This window comes from Sinohyriopsis cumingii, chromosome 17, assembly GCF_028554795.1.
Source record: "Sinohyriopsis cumingii isolate HCF-2022 chromosome 17, ASM2855479v2, whole genome shotgun sequence".
NCBI lineage: Eukaryota > Metazoa > Mollusca > Bivalvia > Unionida > Unionidae > Sinohyriopsis > Sinohyriopsis cumingii.
Genome location: NC_142977.1, coordinates 47,206,798 through 47,227,506, shown reverse-complemented (window position 1 = coordinate 47,227,506; position 20,709 = coordinate 47,206,798). Strand labels below are relative to the sequence as shown.

The 20,709-nt window shown below is 36.4% G+C and overlaps 2 protein-coding genes across 4 annotated transcripts in view; both read right to left on the bottom strand.

Moving 5' to 3' along the window:
- Positions 1 to 20,709, bottom strand: part of LOC149778548 (uncharacterized) — a 56,700-nt gene that overhangs the window by 31,255 nt on the left and 4,736 nt on the right. For 2 of the 3 annotated variants that reach the window (XM_089939449.1, XM_089939451.1), the window contains exons 2-4: positions 12,529 to 12,599; positions 4,202 to 4,363; positions 70 to 387 (exon numbers count right to left, since the gene is read on the bottom strand). In XM_089939449.1, the coding sequence (XP_089795575.1) occupies positions 70 to 387; positions 4,202 to 4,274 (391 nt within the window). In that variant the 5' untranslated portion in view covers positions 4,275 to 4,363; positions 12,529 to 12,599. The remainder of the gene's footprint in view (positions 1 to 69; positions 388 to 4,201; positions 4,364 to 12,528; positions 12,600 to 20,709) is intronic. The other variant, XM_089939450.1, reaches the window with a different exon arrangement.
- On the bottom strand, positions 12,594 to 19,122 carry LOC149778549 (uncharacterized). The gene is made up of 2 exons (XM_089938354.1): positions 18,448 to 19,122; positions 12,594 to 12,599 (listed from the first exon to the last, which is right to left on the bottom strand). The coding sequence occupies exons 1-2, from the start codon at positions 19,120 to 19,122 to the stop codon at positions 12,594 to 12,596; spliced, it is 681 nt and encodes a 226-aa protein (XP_089794480.1).

The window sequence follows — 20,709 nt, the reverse complement described above, 5'->3', positions numbered from 1 at the left end:
AGATACGATTGTATAATCATGTATTGCAATAAACAGAAAAGATAATTGTGGTATATAGATGACACTTACTGCAGAATTTTAAAGTTCCATCCATCTTCTTCTCTCTTGAAGTTTGACTATTTAATTCCAATGAGTACTGTACTTTATACAATCCAATGTCACTTTCATCGAAGTCATGAAGCCAAATATCATTACTGCCATCACGAACTATCCTTTTCTTACTTTTTTCTTCTTTTATTTTTTCATCATCATCAGACATTTTTGAAGACCACTGATTAATCAAAGAATTATCACGAAACAGACTGACAGAACTCTCCTCTGGATTTAGAGTGGTATCTGAAAACAGTTTAACTGCTGATCCCTTGCAAACATAATAGGCAGGTATCTCTGAAATATAAAAGAAGCCGTTTTTACCAGATGAAACACACCTGGGCCATTGTACTTATGTTATATGGAGCATTCAAAAAATGTGCATGATGATTACAGTATGGTCTGTGTGGATCTATGGTGGGATGCAAACAATAGGGTCATTATTCATGGAAAACACACAAATGAGGTTGTAAAGCTCTGTATAAATACAGACCTGATGGACATGATGTCACTCAATGTTTTTCAATGAGCAAGGCAAACAAAACCTTTGCCATCAGATCCATGTTTCAATGAGCAAGGCAAACAAAACCTTTGCCATCAGATCCATGTTTCAATGAGCAAGGCAAACAAAACCTTTGCCATCAGATCCATGTTTCAATGAGCAAGGCAAACAAAACCTTTGCCATCAGATCCATGTTTCAAGGAACTTCATGTAAAGAATTCAATTCCACAAAATTATTTCAGAGCTGCCAACCCTCCAGACTCACAATTAGTAAAAAATTATACCATAACACTAGCTCCATCCATTTTGATGTTCAGTATACATTATACAAAAATCCCCAAAATAAAACCAAAACCTGTTATTTACACTAATTAAACATTCAAATTTCTTTGCAGCCAAATGTACTGATATACACAAACTTCACGCTATTTGTCATGATATGATGCTGTGGCAGACTTGACTATTGGGTTATGGTAACTTTGTTTTCAAAACTGTTCAAGCTTCTTGTCTGGTGGATGATCTTGGTGACTAAAATTGTTGCAAATTTTCAGTACCTACGCAGGCCCTAAAGACTGCCTTATTTTTCCTCACGATAGAAAATACTCCATCACTGTCAATGTTGTTGATCTCAAACATAAAGGCAGGTCATGTTAAACAAGAAAACTCACAAACAATGCTTCAGCATTGGTAGCTTGCAGGACTTAAGTGTAGGTGGCACTCCAGATCTGCTCTTCATTTTTCCAATATCTATGTGCTTTTTGCAAGCTGTTTGCTCTTTCCCATTACCTGTGCCCATAGGGGCTTGTATCATTGCTTACAATTTACCTGTCATACATGTATTATATAATAATATTATTATATAGTACATATATGACAGGTAAAATGTAGGGATAACAGGCCAAATTTAAAATTTCATCTCAGGTCAATAAATATGGTAATTTTGAGGTCAAAGCATCAGAAATAACAAATTAGAAAATAAAATATACTCTTTCTCATGCTTTTTGCTGACAGCAAGTGCAATGTATTTTACTAACTGCCAAAAAAAAAAAAAGCTCCAAAATGTGAGCATTTTTTGTACAGTGTATATATTGAATACAAATCCAGTAATGGAATGGTTTTGAGTATTAATTAATGAAACAGTCACTAGCGCATATAACCAGACTGTTAAGGTATAATTTACAAATGTACGTGGTATATAAAAGGAAATTTGGGGGAAATGTGACTTGGCCAATCCAGAATTTGCAGCTATAATTACTCAGAATTTACAATTATGAGTGTATGTCCAATCCAAAAGCCAAATTATGTGAAAAGCCTGTCTTTATTAATGTTTTATTCACATGAAAGTTAAAAACAAAAGGGATTGGTAACATCCACCTCCTAACTTTTCACAAAAAAAATCTATAAGGACAATGTAACAAGACGATCCAGGTATTTATTCCTTATACATGCCTACCTGTATGAGGCAAAGGTGTTGAGTTACATGGACTTCGATAAAGGACAACTTGGATCAGTGGTAAAAGACAAATCTGACCATCTCTGTGAAGATAAATCTAAATAAATGATAGCAAGACCCAGTGATTTGTCAATTTGGCCTTAGTATCTGCATTTATTTATAGTGTAACTATATTAACTATATTTCATACCAATAGGAGACTAAACATAGCCAAGGAGCTAAGACAATCAAGCCAAAATGACCTTCACTTTGGACGAAGTCCTTCTGTTTGTTTTACTATGCGTATATATATATATATATATATATATATATATATATATATATATATATATATATAATGTGTGTTGAACTGTTTGTTCATCACTAGATTGAAAGGGTCATTACAAAGGTCCACGATTGTGGATTGTACTTTGAGTAAATATGTTTGTGTGGTCTTTTGACCTTGGATAGTTCTAGATGTGATCCTGTTGACAAATTTGATGGGATTTGAGTTCAGGTCATTGGTTTTCCCCTTGGAAATTATGGTCTACCTGACTTCTGATTGGTTAGTTGCTAAAGGACCTGACCTTGTTTACAAGTTAAAATGTTCTAGAATGAAAGTTTGACACTCATAATGGTTCTGTTATTGTGTCTTAGTGTTTTATATAATGTAGTGAGTAACAGAATTATTTATTCCTATCTTAAATATCTGTAATACAGTCTGTCATTTTAGTTGTGTTCAATTATTATTTGAGAAGATTCATTTCAATTACTCATGGAATTTAGGACTAAATATTATGCAACTACTGTAAAGTCATCTAAAGACATTTTGGATCATATCATTGTGATATATTAAGAATGTTAGCATTTCAACGCTATTCAATACTACTGGCACATCAGCATAAGGGATTGAACCCCAATAAAGAACAAGATTTAAGGTCCCTTTGATCAATCTTCTGATATTAAGTAACCCATTTCTCATGCAGGTTCATGTCTGGGCATGACAGGTACAAATGGCCAGGTAAGTGTGGAAATGAAAGATTTTTAATTAAAGTGGTGATAATCAACAACTGGCCCCACTTTGATGATAATATCACTGACTTTTCTCTATAACTGGCTGAAGTGGTCCTTTATCAAACTGCATTAAGCTGATTTGAATAAGGGTTGAGTCTGAGTTGTCCTACTCTGTAGCTGTTTGCCTTGGATTGAGTTTTCTTTGGACCAAGTTGGCTGGTTCCACCCCTATGGTAACTGTTATTTAGCTTTGATGTCATAGCCTTAGCAATAGGTGTGCATTTGTAAAACAAAAGCAGCCAGTAACTGCATTACCTTAGCATTAAAAACAACAAAGCATACTATTATAGCATATATGCCAATAGTAGAAGAAGATTTAAAAGACAGTTTTCTTTTCTCACAATTGTGTGTGAATTGACCCTTGTACCAAGACAGCAAATTAAATCCCTGTTCTAACTGATCCAGTGCATCAGATCTTTGCCAACACTCACTGTTTATTAGCAGTCGCACTCTAAACTGATCACCTATTAGCAATCACACTCTAAACTGATCACCTATTAGCAATCACACTCTAAACTGATCACCTATTAATGTAGTGGCTGCCAAACCAATGCCAATGAATGTGTGTAAAAAGCCCACTACTGAATTTGTTGCTTTTTGGTTCTTCTCCGCCATGATCAGTTGTCTATAGCTTACCCAAGTCATGAATAAGTTTAACCACCTGTCTGCCGAGCTCTCGTACAGTTCAGAAAGTAACTGCAGTATGGCAAATCATATCAAGTTTAAACATGTCATATGCCAAAATCTTTCTATCTGCATCTGGTACATCTACATATAAACAGACACCATAACAGCTATTCAATTCCCTGTCATGTCTCATGATAAATGTATCCAATGCATGAAAACATTGTGTTCAATTTGTACCTTAGATTTAAGACCATTAAGCAGGGTCAATAGACACAGTTTCATTGGTTCCACCTATGCATTAAAATCCAGTTTATGAAGTACCGAGTCACCCGACCAAATGTGACATAGGAAGTGGACAATATACTCATGTTTATTAATATCGTGACTAATATTTGTAAACTTTGTATGGAATTTGAAATAAAACACAATTTGATTAGTGCACTAGCAAGTGACAATGCCTCAAACACACAACTCACTGTAGCGACCATCAAGAATCCCCATGGTGGTTGTTTTGGTCACATATTTAACTTCTCCATGCATACTGCACATGTTCCTGCTTCAGCTTGTACCACTGCAGAAGCAAAATGTCTTAATTCACATTGTTGTCAGTCACTCCTGCCCTCTAATGAGTGCATTGTCTGAAAAAATTAATTCCACCTACGATATACATGACAGCCTGCTTTAGAAGTGCTTAGCAGTACATATTGTTCTACACAATATAAAGGCTACCAAACATACAGATGCTTGTAGTCTAGATGTAGTACAAGAACAGAGGAAAGTAAGGGCATACATGTTTGCAGTGTTAAAACTTCTCAATAGGGCCACCAGCAGCTATGTTCTAAGGAGTACCACTCACCATCCATCCCTCAAGTGGGATGTAACCAATACTTTTCAGTCTATGCTCTTGATCTTGAGTGAATCAGAATCAGACATCTCAGCTGCCGCTAAATTCAAACAACATATGTTTAATGATTCCCTGTCCAGACATCAGTTAGAGAATAACAATTGTCAAAACCCTGCAATCATGTGCATATTTCTGAACCCAATATAAAACTCTCCTTTTTAACCAAAAGTAAAAAATATTCCAAAAAGGTCCTCCTGTCTGCTGCTAAACAAATGATTACCTTCCTAGCCACAATTACCCCCTCAACCAGTGACATAAACACCATATTCACTACTGAATGTGATCAGGCTACATAATCAAACAGACTGTACATTTTCATGTTCAAGATGAAAAAATGAATCATGGTTAAGGGACTATTCTGATGCAGTCAATTCTTCTTTTACAGTTTCTGATTTGGTTGAAGCTGGATGTAATACTATACATACCTGAGAAGCCAGTTGAAACAAGAATACACCCTAAAATTGCCTAAAGGGACATTAATTCCAAACGCTTCATTACAAAGGTTGCTACATGTCTTGATAATAAAAGAGATTCAGTAGTAAATATAGTGAGAGCAGTTGAACATGTCCAGGCAGATGGTCCCTTTGTATTATTGATTTTTTCATCAAGTACATATTTGTAGCTGGACAAAATAATATCACTATACCAGAGATGTTTTACCTAAATTATCAGATATATTCAAAACAGAGATGACATACAAACTGAATCCTGTTATAAAAAAGGGGTTGAAGATGTACAGCCAATAAAACATGGGCAGGGCTCTCAACAGACTTTACAACTTTAGAGTCATTTGACCCTTGAATCTGAAGAGTCAAAACTGAAATCACAAGAGTCATCTATTTCCAAGTCATGATCTCATAGCTGAGATTGTTTGTTATTGGCAAAGCAAACTGATGCTCAAGATTTCTTGTCTCATGTTAAATAAAGGGAAAACCCTTCTTGCATTATTTTGTAACTGATGCTTAAGATTTTTTACAACTTTAGAAGATGTCTTCTCCTTCCCCTCACAAATGTTACTAGCTTTCTATTTCTTTGGAGTCTGAGGGTCAGGATGATCATCATTAGCAGGTCAATTCTGAGACTGACAAGTTTTTAAAAAAATAAAATGCACAAGCATTTTTAGTTTCATTCACAAGATTACTTATGGGTGACCACTGATGGCATTAACTGTGATTATCAAGTTTTAGACTTAACAGGCCCATAACAGTTTTCTAGTCCAGATTTCCCCCTCAATAATTTTATTTTTGAGAAGAATGGAGAACATCTCTCTATCAGCACTAAATGTGACAGTGACAAAACAACCATGCTCAGCCTGCAAGAAATATCAAAACTTTAGTCTTTCTGTGGTTGGGTTTGTAAAGTTGCTGACTGCACTCCATGTTCCTCCAAGCCCAGTTCATCCTAAAGAGAAAGTTTCATTGTTGGACAGGGCATGACACACATGAGATGTATTCCCGAATTTCATATTTCGTTCCTTGTGCTTATTTTTTTTTAGTATTAGAAGGTTAATGTTTTGGCATTTTGACATGTACTGAAACTTAAACATGTATTAATTTCCCTTAAACATTTCTTTATAAACATCCTGAGCAACACAAGAACAATTCAACAATACAAATATATAGGGTCAGCAAAGTTTTATTAAAAGCCATCACAAACTATCTTTGATCCCTTTATTACTTTTAACACCTCACAAAAAATATCACATTGGCCTCAATCCTACTGATTACAACAGTTAGGTAATCATTTAACAGCATCAGCATTTGTAACTTGATTACCACATATTTGATATGCACTGGTATTAAAATTATGGGATAATATGCAATAATATACTGATTATCTTTGTCTTAAAAATAAATAATTTTTTATTTTTCAAGTGATAGATTGTAACTAAAATGGTATGTGCTATAGATGGCCTTTCAAATGATAGTTTTGTCCTACTGGATGTGTGTGATATGTGTAATGTGGCTTTAACAATTTATCAGTCATATTGTTACAATGTCTACAGTGTGGCAGTTTATAGTGATGTCTCGCACTTGGGCATCATGCCACAGAAATGTAGCATCATGTTCCACCCAGTCACATTATCCTGACACCAGGCCAACCAGTCCTAACACAGGCCATACACCAGGTGTACCAGTCCTAACAGAATCTCTTACTCTTAATGCTGAGCACCAAGCGAGACAGCTGCTAGCTGCATTTTCATAAGTCATTGGTATGACTCAGCTGGGGTTCGAACCTGCGAACTCCATCTGAGGCCAACACTCTGACCACTTAGGCCAAGGAAGATACATGTACATGTAGTATAGCATGTTGTTGTTGTTGTAGGGTTTAACGCCATTTTTCAGCACATGATAGGCTATATATGGCGGCCAGTATTAATGGTGGAGGAAGAACCCGGGAAAACCCCGGAAAGAACCACCAACCCACGAGAAGCTACTGGCAAGCTTTCTCACATACCCATATTGGCTGAATCTTAGACTCAAACCGACGCAGGCAGAGTTGAGATGCCAGTGATCCGTAACGAAGAGCGCTTTAGACCACTCAGCCACTCGGGGCCCCAGTATAGCATGTACAATGATGGACAATCAAGCAAATGGTATTTGACTCAAAAGTTAATCTAATCAAGTCATAATTGATTCTTGTTTCCTCTGTCATCTATGTCAAAGATAATCTTGAAACAATCTAACCTTGATTCAGCCATGTACATCTAAGCGTAGCATTAGTGACATGATGGCTCTGCCGAGTTTATATTGAATTTGCATAGAGGCAGATAAGGGTTAAATAGTAGTGCAGCAAATGTTAATCACTGGCATATACACTACAGTCAATTTGTTATTGACAGTATATGCTCAGTAGGAAATTATGAATCAAGGGTAACTAAGACTGATGATGCTCCAGCTGAAATCAATGTGCATCATAAAAACACACAGGTTGTAATTTCCAGGTGTCAAAAATGGGTAAAATTTAAATTTCACATGTCAAAACTTGAGGGTACGCATCTAATGAGAACCCTGGTGGATTAAGCAAGGCATGATGTTTACACTGTCAATGACTTAAATGTAAATAGCTGTTAACTACTTGCCTAACGTACTGATCATGTGGAGGGGTTAATCATTGAATCAGTTATTGTATACCAGTACCATTGTACACAGTATGAAATTTTGGTAAATGTTGCAACCTTATAAGAACCAGAATACGGACCAACAGAAGAACAAGCAGAACAATAAGCACAATGAGTAGCAGAAGAATCAGCAAAATAATAACCAGAGGAACAAGCACAATAATAAGCAATGGAGCCAGCAGAATATATATATATATATATATATATATATATATATATATATATATATAAAGAAACAAAAAATACCCACAGAAGAATGAGCAGAGGAAAAACCAAAAATGCAAAAGAAGAAACAGAAGGATAAGCAGAAATAAGGAGAAGCAAAAGAAAGAAGCAGAAGAAAAGGCAGACTAATAAAATCAATAGCAAGTAGCAATAACATACCTTTTTATCTCATTGTTTTAAACACATATCCAGTGACATCCACATAATCTTTGAGTTTAAAATGCAGATGTTTTCAAGTTGTTTTTTTATTACTTTTAGTTACGCTTATCTACGGAAACCCAGTGTATTATGTCATGCCTTCCATCCATCTGTAGATTCCATCCTACACAAATTCACATGTTTAACTTCTCTTGGGTGAGGAATCATTTATTTTGAAGAAACTTCACTCAGTTACATATATCCATTTGAGTTAATTCAACTCATAAACATTATCACTTGATATGTCTTATACAATGCCAAGTTGTCAGGACATGTGAAGCCTGGTTTTACAGAATACAAAGTATGAAAGCTTTTTCTGCCATTCTTATTACCAGGTACATGTAAGCTTATGTACCTTCTCTAAAATCATTCAACTGAGAGTATCATGTTGAAGAAACTTTCACCAATCATGGGTTATTGCCAAACCACAAAGATTTAAAGGTCAAAGCCATAGCATGACGAGTTAAAAAAAATTAAAAATGCTATAAAATCTTTACAATGATATATACAGTAAAACTGGCCAAAATAAATATCTCATCAAACTGACATCATGTGTCTACCAACATCATCTTTAGACCACAATGTGTACACATATATATTGTTCCTTCAGCAAACTGAAACCTGCCTAATTGTGGAATCAGCTGAGTTTTCAATGTGGAACAGACTTCTGCTATCATGTTTTACCCATCTAAATTAACATTATTTCCAGTTCCACTAATACCCTCTACTGTTCTGCTGGGTTCATCAACATATGTGAAAGTACTATTTAAATATAGTGTAAAAGAGTTATAAGCTATAGAAGTCCCCTAACTCTTTCAGAAAATAAAATGATGTAACAAATACAAGAATGAACATATCTGTACTGTATTATTATAATAATCTGAAACCAAACAGCAATGCTAAAAAAATCTGATAGTCTGACACCAAGGGCCCCTCTAATTTAAGATCGGGCTCATCCTGTATTCAAAATGAGGCGGCCATTGGGGTTGTTGAAAAAAAAAATTATTTGCTGAAGGAAACTTTGATTGCCCTGATGAAATGTGTAAATGTGTTTTCAAGATGCTGACATACCTGCCATAACATGGTTTAATCTAAATCAGATCACCACTGTCCTACATGAATCTGAGATCTGATTTTAATCAGATTGAAGCATGGCGTGTCATGTTAAAATTACAATTTTGTACTCCCAAAGCCCCTGACACAGTTGTGTTTCAAGAAAACACAATTTTCATTAATCAACAACAACAAAAAAATAAAAACTCACAACACACCACTTTCAGTATATGCCCATTACATGTAACATGTATAAATGTAGGCTGATAAATCAGCTCCCAAAATCTGTGTTGATACTGATGGATGATATGTGGGTCTGATGTCACCTGTTTATTAAAATGTGCAATTTTGCTGCATGAAAATCTTTCCAGAAAACACCTGCATACAGTTTAAATATGTAGAGGTATTTGGAAACAGCCATATCTTGCACACAATTCAAAATGGCTACATGACAGAGGGTGGTGTTATTCCACATAGATTTACAAGTTGCCAAACATAGGATTTGATCCAGAAACATGATGTACATATCGCCAAAAGAACCCGTCAGGTGATGGTAGCTCAACAGCCATGAAATATACTGGTAAGTGTATAAAATCTACACTGATGTATGCAGACAAAAGTGGCAACAGATTTTTGCAGGTTTAATGAATAGATGATATCAGGGCCTAAACTGCCAGTCAATATTATTGTAGGTCAGGGGTTGATTTATAGGCCTTAAGTATAAATAGTAAACAGTCATGATTGGAGCTATTGTAAAACTATCCCTTGGGCAGTCTGAATAGTGGCAATTAAAGCAAAGAGGTCAAGTATAAACCACCGTTTCACACATTACTTAACTGGCTGACAAATAGCTAGGGAGATGTATTTGAAGGCAGCAGTGGGTGAGCCCATTATGCTACTTTGAATAAGTAAGATCAGGAAGTGGAACAACCCATTATAGGTAGATCAAAGAGATGCTAGATGGGTGTGCAAGAACAGAAGTTATTACATATTATTGCCTTGAATTTGAATGTTTAAGCCATACGTATTATATTTTTGACAAGTTTGTAAACAGCAAACAGTTTCTTTGAAGTCAGATTTTGCTGCATATATACAATGCAAAGCATGACCATCTTACTTGTCAGAATAGTGCTTAAGTGTAATTAATTTTTTGAACCGATTTAGGTTAGTTATCAGCAAAGCCCAACAAAATAAATTGCATAACTCTTGGCTGATGGAGTTTCACTTGGTGAAGAACACTAATAACACTTCCATTATATTCAAACCCCCTTGAACCCTACTGAACTTATATTCAAACTGAAGCTATTGCAACATTGTGTGACAATATTAAAAATGGGATATTTTGGGCATGTGGAAATTTGAGTCTGGGCTCGTGGAATTTCAGTCAGGTCTCACAGTTTATTTAACCCTTTACCTCATACAAGCATCTTTGGATGCCCCTACTCCATTCGCATGGAAGCGCCTTTTGATGCCTCTACAAGATTCGCATGGAAGCGCCTTTTAATGCCTGCTGTAAACATCAGCCATTTTGAGCTAGTTTTCGTAGCGCCACCTTCGGGGGAAAACCCCCCTATTAGATACTACATTCACTTCTGCGAATGACAATTACTGGTCGATATCTGCTATTTAAAGCAACTGGGTTGTAATCTCCACTCTCCAAGATGGCAGCCACGGATTTCATTCAGTACGTACAAAGTTTGCACGATCAGAATAACAACCACGAAAGATTCAATAAATTAGGTAAAGTCTCTGATATTGATGTAGGCAGCAATTAGTTTTTATAAATTATCAAATTCAGATGACTTTGTGATGTAGACGCACACGAAAACCTTGTAAATTTCGAGTATCGGAAATGGCAGCTACAGCTGGTCACGCGGCCTCACTGACATGATGGTGAACGAGTTCTCTCTCGATTTTAAAGCACATAAAATATTCTTCCGTGAAAAATAATTACACAGCTATAACAATCGGACTTTACTCTTAAATTTTTCCGCATATAATAGATGTGTACCAAAAACGTGAAATGGTTAAAACTGCTGTTAAACTTAACACCACTACATTGCTTAACAATTCACAGGCAGGCCTATGCATATGCGGTTGGCTAGGTAACAGGTGTTCTATTTATAGCGTGCTGCACTTTGTCACTATGCTCTATGAGATAAAGGGTTAAGTCACCAGCCCAGGGCCTGTGTCTAAAAGAAATTTCTTTGCGCATTGAACAGTAATAGTATACATTCAAACCTACCCAATTAAGCTTAAGATTGTCAATACAAAGATGCTAATTCGAGCAGAAAGGCACATAACATTGTCAAAAATGGAACTCAAGATATGAATATCTTGCATACCCATACACGTGAGTCTTCTCACCATAGTGCACTAGGATATGTTGAAGGCTTCCAGAACTCTGCTAGTAACTTTAGCAGCTGCCATTATTAAAGACATTTATCTTCAAGGCCCATAACTCTTTCAAGCCTAAATTACAAACACCAAATCCCTGAAAGAATCATACCAAATTACATTGAGAAATGGATGAATTATTCTCATGGCATGATTGTTACAAGCTTTAAAGTGAAGATGCAAGCCGATTAAAAATCAGGCTTTAAACTCTTGAAAACATGAAACAGAAATGACACCAGACAGTTATTACCAACTTCAATCAGGATATGTTGAATAGTTCCATACAAGTGCTTGCAATGAGACACTGCAATTATGAAGATCTGCTATCAGTTAAAAAATGACAATAACACTCTTGAAAATGGAATTAGAAAGATTTAACATTTTAAGGCACATGTTCATGCATAAGGCAGTTTACCTAACAAATGATACTAATTGTTTCCATGAGCTGATTCCCTATATTGTTGCAAAATGTGTATTAAAATAACGGACAGAGAGACAAAAGATGAACACTGAAGATGTGCAGACAAAAATGGTGAGTATTATGCACCACACAATTCTCAATGCAAAACCAAAACGTTGAGGTTATGCACCAGTTACTACATGAAACTGGTTACTACCTGATCATTACCAACTAAATGAGCATTACACTCTGAAGCGCCAGAAGGAACAATTAATTAATGTGTCTGCAACAAATAATACTGCATGGAAGCAGTAAGTAATGAGTGTGGTGTGAGTTGTTCTATGTGGCAACTTAAGAGGCTCTCTAAATCGAAGAACACTGATTGATCAAAAAACACACAAAGTGTTCACTACTTTCGACAAGACTGTATGAATTATATGAAAGGTTTAATTCATTTATAATTTAAATGTTCTATCAATAAAATATGTTTAACTAGACAACTTACCCGCTCCTAACTGTGGCACATGATACACCAGTCCCAAAGCAAGATATATCTGTACCTTCATTCCTTTAAACCTAGAATATAAAATAAATGCATAAAATGTAATTTTGCACAGCCAGCAATCATAGTTAGTAGTTTCTCCATACACAGTACATCTTCTCTGTTTACACTTCTACATTTGTTTCAGTCAAAGCAATACAGTCATTTTTAAAAACTTTTGGGTCATAATAATACCTCCAGCAATGTATTAAAAATGTAATTAATACAACTATTTTATAGCTTAAAGAGTAAAATTACCATAGCTGGTACTAGAGTGACATACCCTTCGGAGAACAGTAATTACCTGTGACCCTGACTTCTAGGTCAAGGTGGCAAACAACATGTCATCAAATGAATTGTCTAGCTTCATAATGATTTATTCCAAACATCACAACAGTCCACCGTGGGTTCAGAAAGAATATGCTATTAAAAAAAATGTAACCAAAAACTTCATGCAAATTTTCTATGATAAATTTCACTTCACCACAAGGTCAAATTACATACATGTCACCAAATGAATTAACTTCATAACAATTCATTCCAAGTACAAAGAAAATCCATCACAGAGTTTATATCAGCAATAAAAAATTTAAGCCAAAACCTTAAATCAAATTTTTTATAAGAATGTCACCTTGACCCCAATTCACAGAATATGCAATTAGCAAATGATACAAACTTTAATAAAATCTAAATACAATCTTGTATCAATGACTGTGACCTTGACACCAAGTTAAAAGAAGCAAGCAAGCATGTCGTAGAATGAATTCATTAAACTTGAAAATGAATTGTGCCAGTATGAGAATTTTTCAAGGGGTATAGGAAATATATGCATGTGAAGAACTTCAACCAAAATCATAAAGTATTGACAATGATGATGCCATCAAAAGCATCATTTTCTGAATAATATCAGTCTTTGTATGGCTTCTCAGTTCTCCAGTTGCAAGGCCCTATTTCAACAAAGAGAATAAAATGCTCCAGACCAGATAATGTTTTAGGAATGAGTGTCAATGCATGTATACTCCCCTCTTTCTGTGTTACACACATATATATAAATTATAAACATTCTTTTCTTGTACTTTTGAAGTAAACTTGAATTGTTATATTTTTATTGCAACAGGTCAATACACTAGAGGACATCTAGGCCATGACAAAGCATATGAAAAACGTCAGGCAGGATATTAATGGAGAGGGATGAAACAGGATGTAGTTGTTGTTGTTGTTGTTGTTGTTGTGGGGTTTAACGCCATTTTTCAGCATGATAGGCTATACATGGCGGCCAGTATTAATGGTGGAGGAAGAACCCGGAAAACCCCGGAAAGAACCACCGACCCACGAGAAGCTACTGGCAAGCTTTCTCACATGCCCACATTGGCTGGAAACAGGATGTAATAAATTATGTCAGTGACTGCGATAAATGCAGGTAGTACCCCTCTGAATCCTATACAGTACCAGTGCCATCCAAAGTGTGAAGTTTAGTTGGAATCAATATTATTGGTCCTCTATCAATGACAGACAATGAGAACAAATATATTATTGCAAACAAATAATTTTTCCAAGTGGTCTGCAGCTCAAGGTGTCCATAATAAAAGTACTGATGAAGTAACAAATAGTCTTCTTAATACGTCACCTTTGTCCTATGGACTCAGTCATCACTGATTAAGTTCATGAGTTCACATACAAACTCATACATAACTTACCAAGCAAGTTTGATATAGACCACAGGATTTCCTCTGCATACCATCCACAAACCAATGGGCAGAGAGAATGTGACAATATGACTCCTGAAAGAAATGCTATCCAAGATAACCAATGAACAAGCAACAAATTGGGATGTCTAGCTGCCCAGTACACTGTTTGCATACAGGACAAGTTTACAAACATCTACCAAGTTCACACCATTTGAGACTATGCATGGTAGGAAGGCTCGTATCATTTCCACACCTAACCAACGCAGTGATTGTAATGTGTTCTCTCATATGATGTCAAGCATTAACAAACACAGGAAGTTTATAGGTCAAAGTGTAACAGAAAACATAAAAAATGGACAGATCCACCAGAAGCACAATTTCGATAAAAGAATAAATCCTTTAAAACCTTCCAAAAGGGAGCTCATGTTCTTATGAAGAAGAATGTCAATAAAATAAGGAGCTCTGGCTGAAAACTGGTACCATGATGGGTGGCCCCTTACACAGTAAAAGACATTCTTACAAAGGGCAGGGTAAGAATGCAAAATGATTGTATTGGATGGCTGTTGTCTAACAACTTTATACCAGAAGACCAACTATGACAAAAGCAACCACCAACAAAGATGCCACAAATTCCAAGAAAACACTGAAAGAATTACTGAAAAGACATGACAAAAGAAACATCAGTCTTAAATTCCTCCAACAATAAGTAATAGAAGTAATGGTAATTCACCTAAAATCTTAAAAACAAATGATTTAACAACTGAAAAGATTGTCAACTAGACTTCCAAGGAGGCCCCAGGTACACAAGGAAAACAAAAACATTCATACTATCTTCATTCTGCCTACAGAAAAACAATACACAGACAGTTGCAGGAAAATGCAAATTACCTTAAAAGTTATGAAGTGACCAAAGTATAATTTACATAAGACATCCTCAGACTCAACAAAACTGCATATTGCATGAGGTGATGGCAATTGTATGTTTAGAGCTATAAAATTTGCAATTTCAGGAAACTAAGAGTGTAATGTTATTTGTTATTGAAGAATAACTGCAGAAGGCGTTCTATAGTATTTATTATATACAAGACATCAATACAGCTTGGAAGGGGAGTAAAGTCTGCCCTGAGTGTCTATTTCCCATGGAACTTAAACCCTAGTGAATGTATAACATAAACCAGCTGTTGGTGTGTATCAGTTCTAGTGCAGTGTGGAATGTCTGATTACTTTTACTGTCAAGTGATGTTTCAAAGCTAATTAGATTAAGGCTTACACTACATCTCCCTTCCTGAGAAGTTTACATTAAAACGAAACGTGATCTGATGACCGCATTTCTAAACAAGCTACATCAGCTTAATTTATTTTACAAGTTCAGTCTCTCAGGTGGTTTCGACAATCTTCCCGAACGTGTGAAATATCCGTTTTGACTGGTTGGCACTGCTTTGCTTTCATCTGAGTCAGTCAAAGTATCAGGGTCTGAAGCAGTCACTTTTAGAGGCTCCGATAATGTGGTAGGCATGGGAACTAAATTTCTCCTATTACGCCGTATCTCTCCCTCGTCAGTTACTACCATGTATGAACGAGGTGTATATGCCTCAGATTTAATTATCCCTGAAGAAAAATGATCTTTAATCCATACTTTATTCCCTACCTGAAGTTTTTTCATATTTCGGACGCGATGTCGACGATCATAATTTCTCTTTTGAGTTTGCTTTTGATAGTTTTCCGATTTCTTCAGTTTCATTAAATCTGGCCATTTTGGCTCTAAGTTGTTTGGTGCCATTGGCAAAGTAGTTTGTAATTTTCTTCCCATCAGTAATTCAGCAGGGCTGTATCCATTTGGTAATGGTGTTGCGCGATATGTCAAAAGAGCTATGTAAGGATCGTTTGCTTTTTTAAGCATTCTTTTAACTGTCTGAACAGCCCTTTCGGCGAGTCCATTGCTCTGTGGATATTTTGGACTACTTGTAATATGCCTGAATCCATAACTTTTCGCAAAATCTTTGAGTATTGCGGATGTGTATTGCGGACCATTATCTGAAACTAAAACTTCTGGTATACCGTGTCGCGCAAAGATTGATTTGAGATGATTGACAATTGCTTTCGAACCTGTGCCTTGCAATTTTGCTATTTCGATGTATCGTGAGAAATAATCAATCACCAAGAGATATGTTTGACCATTCAGTTCAAACAAGTCTGAAGCGACTCTTTGCCAAGGTCGACTTGGAAATTCATTTGGTATCATTGGTTCAGCTTGATCTCGTGAGTTTTCGATGCAATTTTGGCAAGACTTTACCAAGTGCTCTAGCTGAGTACTTAGTCCTTTCCACCAAACTGACGTTTTGGCGCGTTCTCGGCATTTAACTATGCCTTGGTGACCATCGTGAATTCTCTCTAGGATTTCTCTTTGAAGTGATTCTGGTACGACAAGGCGTGTACCTTTCATTAAAAGACCATTTTGAACTGTAAATTCACCTCTATCTGCCCAGTACGATTGAAGTTTTCCGTCAATAGCGGATTTCTCTGGCCACCCCGTTTCACAGAATTGTACAAGTTGTTTGCAAATCGAATCATTTCGATATTCAGACTTTATTTGTTCAAGTCGGGTATTTGATGCAGGCAAATTGCTAACTACGAAATCAACGTAGGCGTTAGTTTCAGCCTGAAATTCTCTGTCACTCTCAGAGTGATAACTTAAAGGTGCTCTGGATAGAGCATCAGCAGTTAATAGATTTTTGCCAGCAACATGAACTATACAAAAGTTGAATCTCATCAAACGCATTCTAAAGCGTTGAATTCTAGGGGGTAAATCTCCCAAGATTTTTGTGCTCATTAGTGGTATTAATGGCTTATGGTCAGTTTCAAGTTTGAATTGTGACCCAATTAAATAGCTACTGAAGCGTTCACAAGCCCAAGTGATTGCAAGGGCCTCTTTTTCTATTTGAGCATAGCGTTGCTCAGTTTCTGACATACCTCGTGATGCGAATGCCACCGGTCTCAGAGTGCTTCCGTGCTTCTGCCGTAGCACAGCACCTAGTCCAAATGAAGATGCATCTGCAGATACAACTATTTCTCTATTTGGATCATAGTGTGCTAAAGTTGGTGAAGATATCATTTCTTGCTTGATATCTCTAAAAGCTTGTTCTTGATCTGGACCCCAAGTCCACGAGTTTTTACCTTTCAAAAGCTCACGTAATGGTTTTGATTTTTCTGCCAAATTTGGACTAAATTTGCCAAGCTGATTTGCCATACCGAGAAATCGTCGTATATCTGTTACGCATTTCGGTATTTCCATTTCCGTTATAGCTTTGACTTTTTCTGGATCAGGTCGGCAACCATTTTCGTCAACAACATGCCCAAGAAACCTTATTGATGGTCTCGAAAATTCGCACTTTTCAGCGTTCAAAGTGACGCCGGCCTTTTGAATTGATTTCATTACCATTTCTAGTCTTTCGTCATGCTGTTTCTGCGTTTCCCCAAAGACAAGAACATCGTCCATGTGACAGAGCGTTCCGTCAAGTCGCTCCAGCGTTTCTGACATCCTTTTCTGAAAAAATTCAGGCGCAGAACTGATTCCGAATGGAAGGCGATTAAAATAAAACCTACCAAAAGGAGTAATGAAAGTTGTAAGGCGGCGTGAATCTTCTGACAGGTTTATCTGCCAAAAGCCTGAGTTTGCATCAAGTTTGGTGAAAAACTTTGCACCTGCTAGTTTTGCAAGGGATTCTTCAACTGATGGTAGTGGGTGGTTTTCTCTTTTAACCGATTCATTCAGTTTTGTTAGATCCACGCAAATTCGTACCGTACCGTTTGGTTTCGGAACAACAACCATTGCCGCGCACCACTCAGTGGGCTCATCTACTTTTGAAATAACACCTATTTTTTCCATTCTATCCAACTCCTCTTGAACTTTATTCAATAAAGGGATAGGAACCTTTCTTGGGGTAGATAAGGCATAAGGTTTGGCATTTTTGTCCAGAGTTATGTTATAGAGCCATTTTGTTTTCCCTAGACCTTTAAACAAATTTGGAAATTTCTCGCGATAATCCCTATCTAAATGTATGGATTTATCGTGAATTTTCCTTGCATTTTGTGAGTTTTTATCTGAGGCATTTACTGAGGATATATTTACCTGTTCAATTATCTTGAGAGCCTGAATCGCGGGCCTGCCCAAGAGTGCCTGATTCAGTCCCTTTACAACAAATATGTCTTGTACACTGAATGCATCGTTTGATTCAAGTCCACATGTGAATTTTCCCAGCACTTTAAGTTCAAAGTTTCCAGGTCCATACAGTTTTCGATCAGACTTTGATAGTTTTTGGTCTCCGATTTTTCTTAAATCTCTCTCAGGAATTACAGTCACATCAGCTCCAGTATCAATCTTGAATAAAAGTGAAGTGTTGTTTAATCTCACACGCGTTATCCACGGCTGACCCTTCTTCGTGCTAATAGTCCCTAGAAATCCAGATTCCTCTCTAGATTCTATTGTGCGAACTGTTGACTTTGACAGACAGCATTTTGCATAGTGTCCTCTTTTCTTACACTTGTAGCATTCTGCTTCTTTTGCTGGACATTGGTCTCGAGAATGATTAATTTTCTTTCCACATCTCATGCATCCTTTTCTGCTGACATTATTTTGTTGAACATTTGGGATTTTATGCTTCTGTTTCCCATATTTCAGTGAAGACGATTTTACTGCATCCATTTCAGACATTCGTTCTCCACTTGCTCGTATTGTTGTTTGTTGCTTTTTCACAGCTTCATTTTGTCGAGCTTGACTAACGGCTGACTCTAGAGTTAGATTTGCATCTAACTGCAATTTTTCTGACAGCTTTGAATCTCGCAGTCCAACTACAAGTCGATCTCTGATCATTTCATCATGTAGTGGCCCGAAATTACAATTATCTGCTAACACATAGATAGCTGTAACAAAACTGTCCACTGTTTCTCCCTCTTCCTGTTTTCTTTGATTAAATTTTGCCCTTTCAAAAATTACATTCCTCTTTGGAATGAAATATAGCATGAATCTATCTGTCACGGGCTTCCACTTCTTTTGATTTTCCTCTGTCAGGTTGAACGAAGACAAAATGTCATCAGCCTCACTTCCCATGGAATAAATCAAGGTATTCACTTGAATTTCTTCCTCTTTTTCACTAAGTCCAGACGCTTGCCGAAAGCGTTCAAAGCGCTGAAACCACTTTTCCCAAGTTTCAGGTCTCGAAAAGTCAAATTTGTCCGGATTTGTAAATTGAAATGAAGCCATTTTCAACTCTGATAATTTCGATCCTGTGTTTTTACCGCTGCCACCATGTAATGTTATTTGTTATTGAAGAATAACTGCAGAAGGCGTTCTATAGTATTTATTATATACAAGACATCAATACAGCTTGGAAGGGGAGTAAAGTCTGCCCTGAGTGTCTATTTCCCATGGAACTTAAACCCTAGTGAATGTATAACATAAACCAGCTGTTGGTGTGTATCAGTTCTAGTGCAGTGTGGAATGTCTGATTACTTTTACTGTCAAGTGATGTTTCAAAGCTAATTAGATTAAGGCTTACACTACAAAGAGGGCTTCAACATTTGCCATAATAATACTGTCAGACATAAGCGATCCACAAAAGCTATTAAAAAGCCTAGCAAATATCTCAACAACAATGTAAATAAATATTTAAAGGGTAGTAATATAGAGTCAAACATTGTGTGGACAACTTATGCCAAGATCATGGGTGCAGTATCACTGTTATCCACAGACATTTATGTTTATAGTGCAAGACGATCAAATTCCAAAGGAGTTAAAAGAGTATGATTGGTTGAGGTACCAGCGTCCTTTTCCTTGGACACTTTCACTTAGTCTCGAATTTATTTACAAAATCTTGCAAATCACCATTTTAATGTAGTGTTAGGTTGCTAAGAAGAAGTATGAATTTAATAAAAAGTTGTGTCTTATACCAAGTAAATGTTGTTTGAAAGGCTATTAGTCTGAAATTATAATCTGTATTAATGTAAAGGCTTGTCTGAAATAAATCCAATGCAAGATTTTGTTAAACATTCATTTCTTATGTTGTATTTCACATGTGGGCCTTAAGCAGATTAGGAAAGAGTCCATTACTGAAAAGAAACCAATTGGTTTTAGTGGGGAAAGAATCAGCTAGCAGATTCTGTCCCCCCCCCCATGTGGTAAGTGACCCATTATGTGTATGATATTTCACTTGTAGGCCTTAAGTGTATTACCAAAGAGCCCATCAATGAAAATAAATTATTTGGTTGGAGCTAGCTGATTCCCCCCACCCCACCCCTAATCAAGTTATTCCCTGGGGAAACTTTTAGCAGGGGGAAAAGAAATGGCAGTTAGACCAGCAGATTAAGGACAAGAGCAGTTTGGTAAACTGACTCAGAAAGAAGCTCTCTAATATAGTAGAAATTATTTTTTATTTTTAAATAAGGTGAATTGTCACTGAAA

Bases quoted from the DNA above. Each gene is read 5' to 3' on its own strand.
- LOC149778549 (XM_089938354.1), bottom strand. From the start codon at position 19,122: ATGATCAGAGATCGACTTGTAGTTGGACTGCGAGATTCAAAGCTGTCA.